At 34.7% G+C, this 1166-nt stretch overlaps 1 protein-coding gene across 2 annotated transcripts in view; it reads left to right on the top strand.

Moving 5' to 3' along the window:
* Positions 1-1166, top strand: part of lrrc8aa (leucine rich repeat containing 8 VRAC subunit Aa) — a 28300-nt gene that overhangs the window by 22687 nt on the left and 4447 nt on the right. For both annotated transcript variants that reach the window (XM_016509530.1, XM_016509531.1), the window contains exon 4: positions 519-851. In XM_016509530.1, the coding sequence (XP_016365016.1) occupies positions 519-851 (333 nt within the window). The remainder of the gene's footprint in view (positions 1-518; positions 852-1166) is intronic.

The raw sequence follows: 1166 nt of genomic DNA, 5'->3' as shown, positions 1-1166 counted from the left end.
TTTTGATCTTTTATTTAAAAAATTCACAAAAATCTAACCTTTCATTGGATAATAAGAAGTTAAAATGGGGGGAAATATCATTATGAAATAAATGTTTTTCTCTAATACACATTGGCACATTGGTTTTTTATATGAGAAAAACATTTATTTCATAATGATATTTCCCCCCATTTTAACTTCTTATTATCCAATGAAAGGTTAGATTTTTGTGAATTTTTTAAATAAAAGATCAAAAGGATTAACAATGCAGATACATTTTCACAGCCTTCTTTGATCATATTTACCAAGGGTGCCGATATTTTTGGCCATGACTGTATATATAATTATATATTATTAATATAGTTCTTAAAGGCAAAGTGTGTAATTTCTGTGCCACTAATGTCACAGAATTGCAAAAATAATGAGGTTTCTGGAATAATATCCTCTATGCTATTGGTAGAAAAAAGAGAGTCCCACCCCAGTCGCACACCATTGGTTGCTTTAACTGCAAATAAATGTATTCTTTGTGTTTCCTGCAGGTGCTGAAATTGGAGCTGATCCCTGATGTTACGATCCCGCCCATAATCGCACAGCTGTGTAACCTGAGGGAGATGTGGCTTTACCACACGCCGGCCAAAATCGAGGCTCCTGCTCTGGCCTTCCTCCGCGAGAACCTCAAATCACTACACATAAAGTTCACAGACATTAAGGAGATCCCACTGTGGATCTACAGCCTCAAGAACCTCAGCGAGCTTCATCTGACCGGAAACCTCAGCGCGGATAACAACCGATTCATCGTCATCGACGGCCTGCGGGAGCTCAAGAGGCTCAAGGTCCTGCGGCTGAAGAGCAACCTCACTAAACTGCCTCAGGTGAGATGAAGTTACTCACAGAAATTCATCAACGCATTCAGAAAGGCACCTTGTCATGTCGTTCTTACTGTGTGTATTTTATGATGGTAATACCATGCTAATTAAAGTCAAAATTGACCTTATTTGCTGTTTTAATACATGTTCCTAGTCTTGTTGTGCATGGTTTATCAGTGCACATTATTATTATCTTTTATTGAAATTTTGTAACAAAAATTTATGAACACATATATATATATATATATTTTTTTTTAAATATATAAAATGTTATATATATATATATATATATATATATATATATATATTAACCATTATGTA

This window comes from Sinocyclocheilus rhinocerous, unplaced genomic scaffold (genome assembly GCF_001515625.1).
Source record: "Sinocyclocheilus rhinocerous isolate Xijiao unplaced genomic scaffold, SAMN03320098_v1.1 scaffold1045, whole genome shotgun sequence".
Lineage (NCBI taxonomy): Eukaryota > Metazoa > Chordata > Actinopteri > Cypriniformes > Cyprinidae > Sinocyclocheilus > Sinocyclocheilus rhinocerous.
Note: the sequence above shows the minus strand (reverse complement) of the source record. Positions and strands in the feature narration are given on the sequence as shown.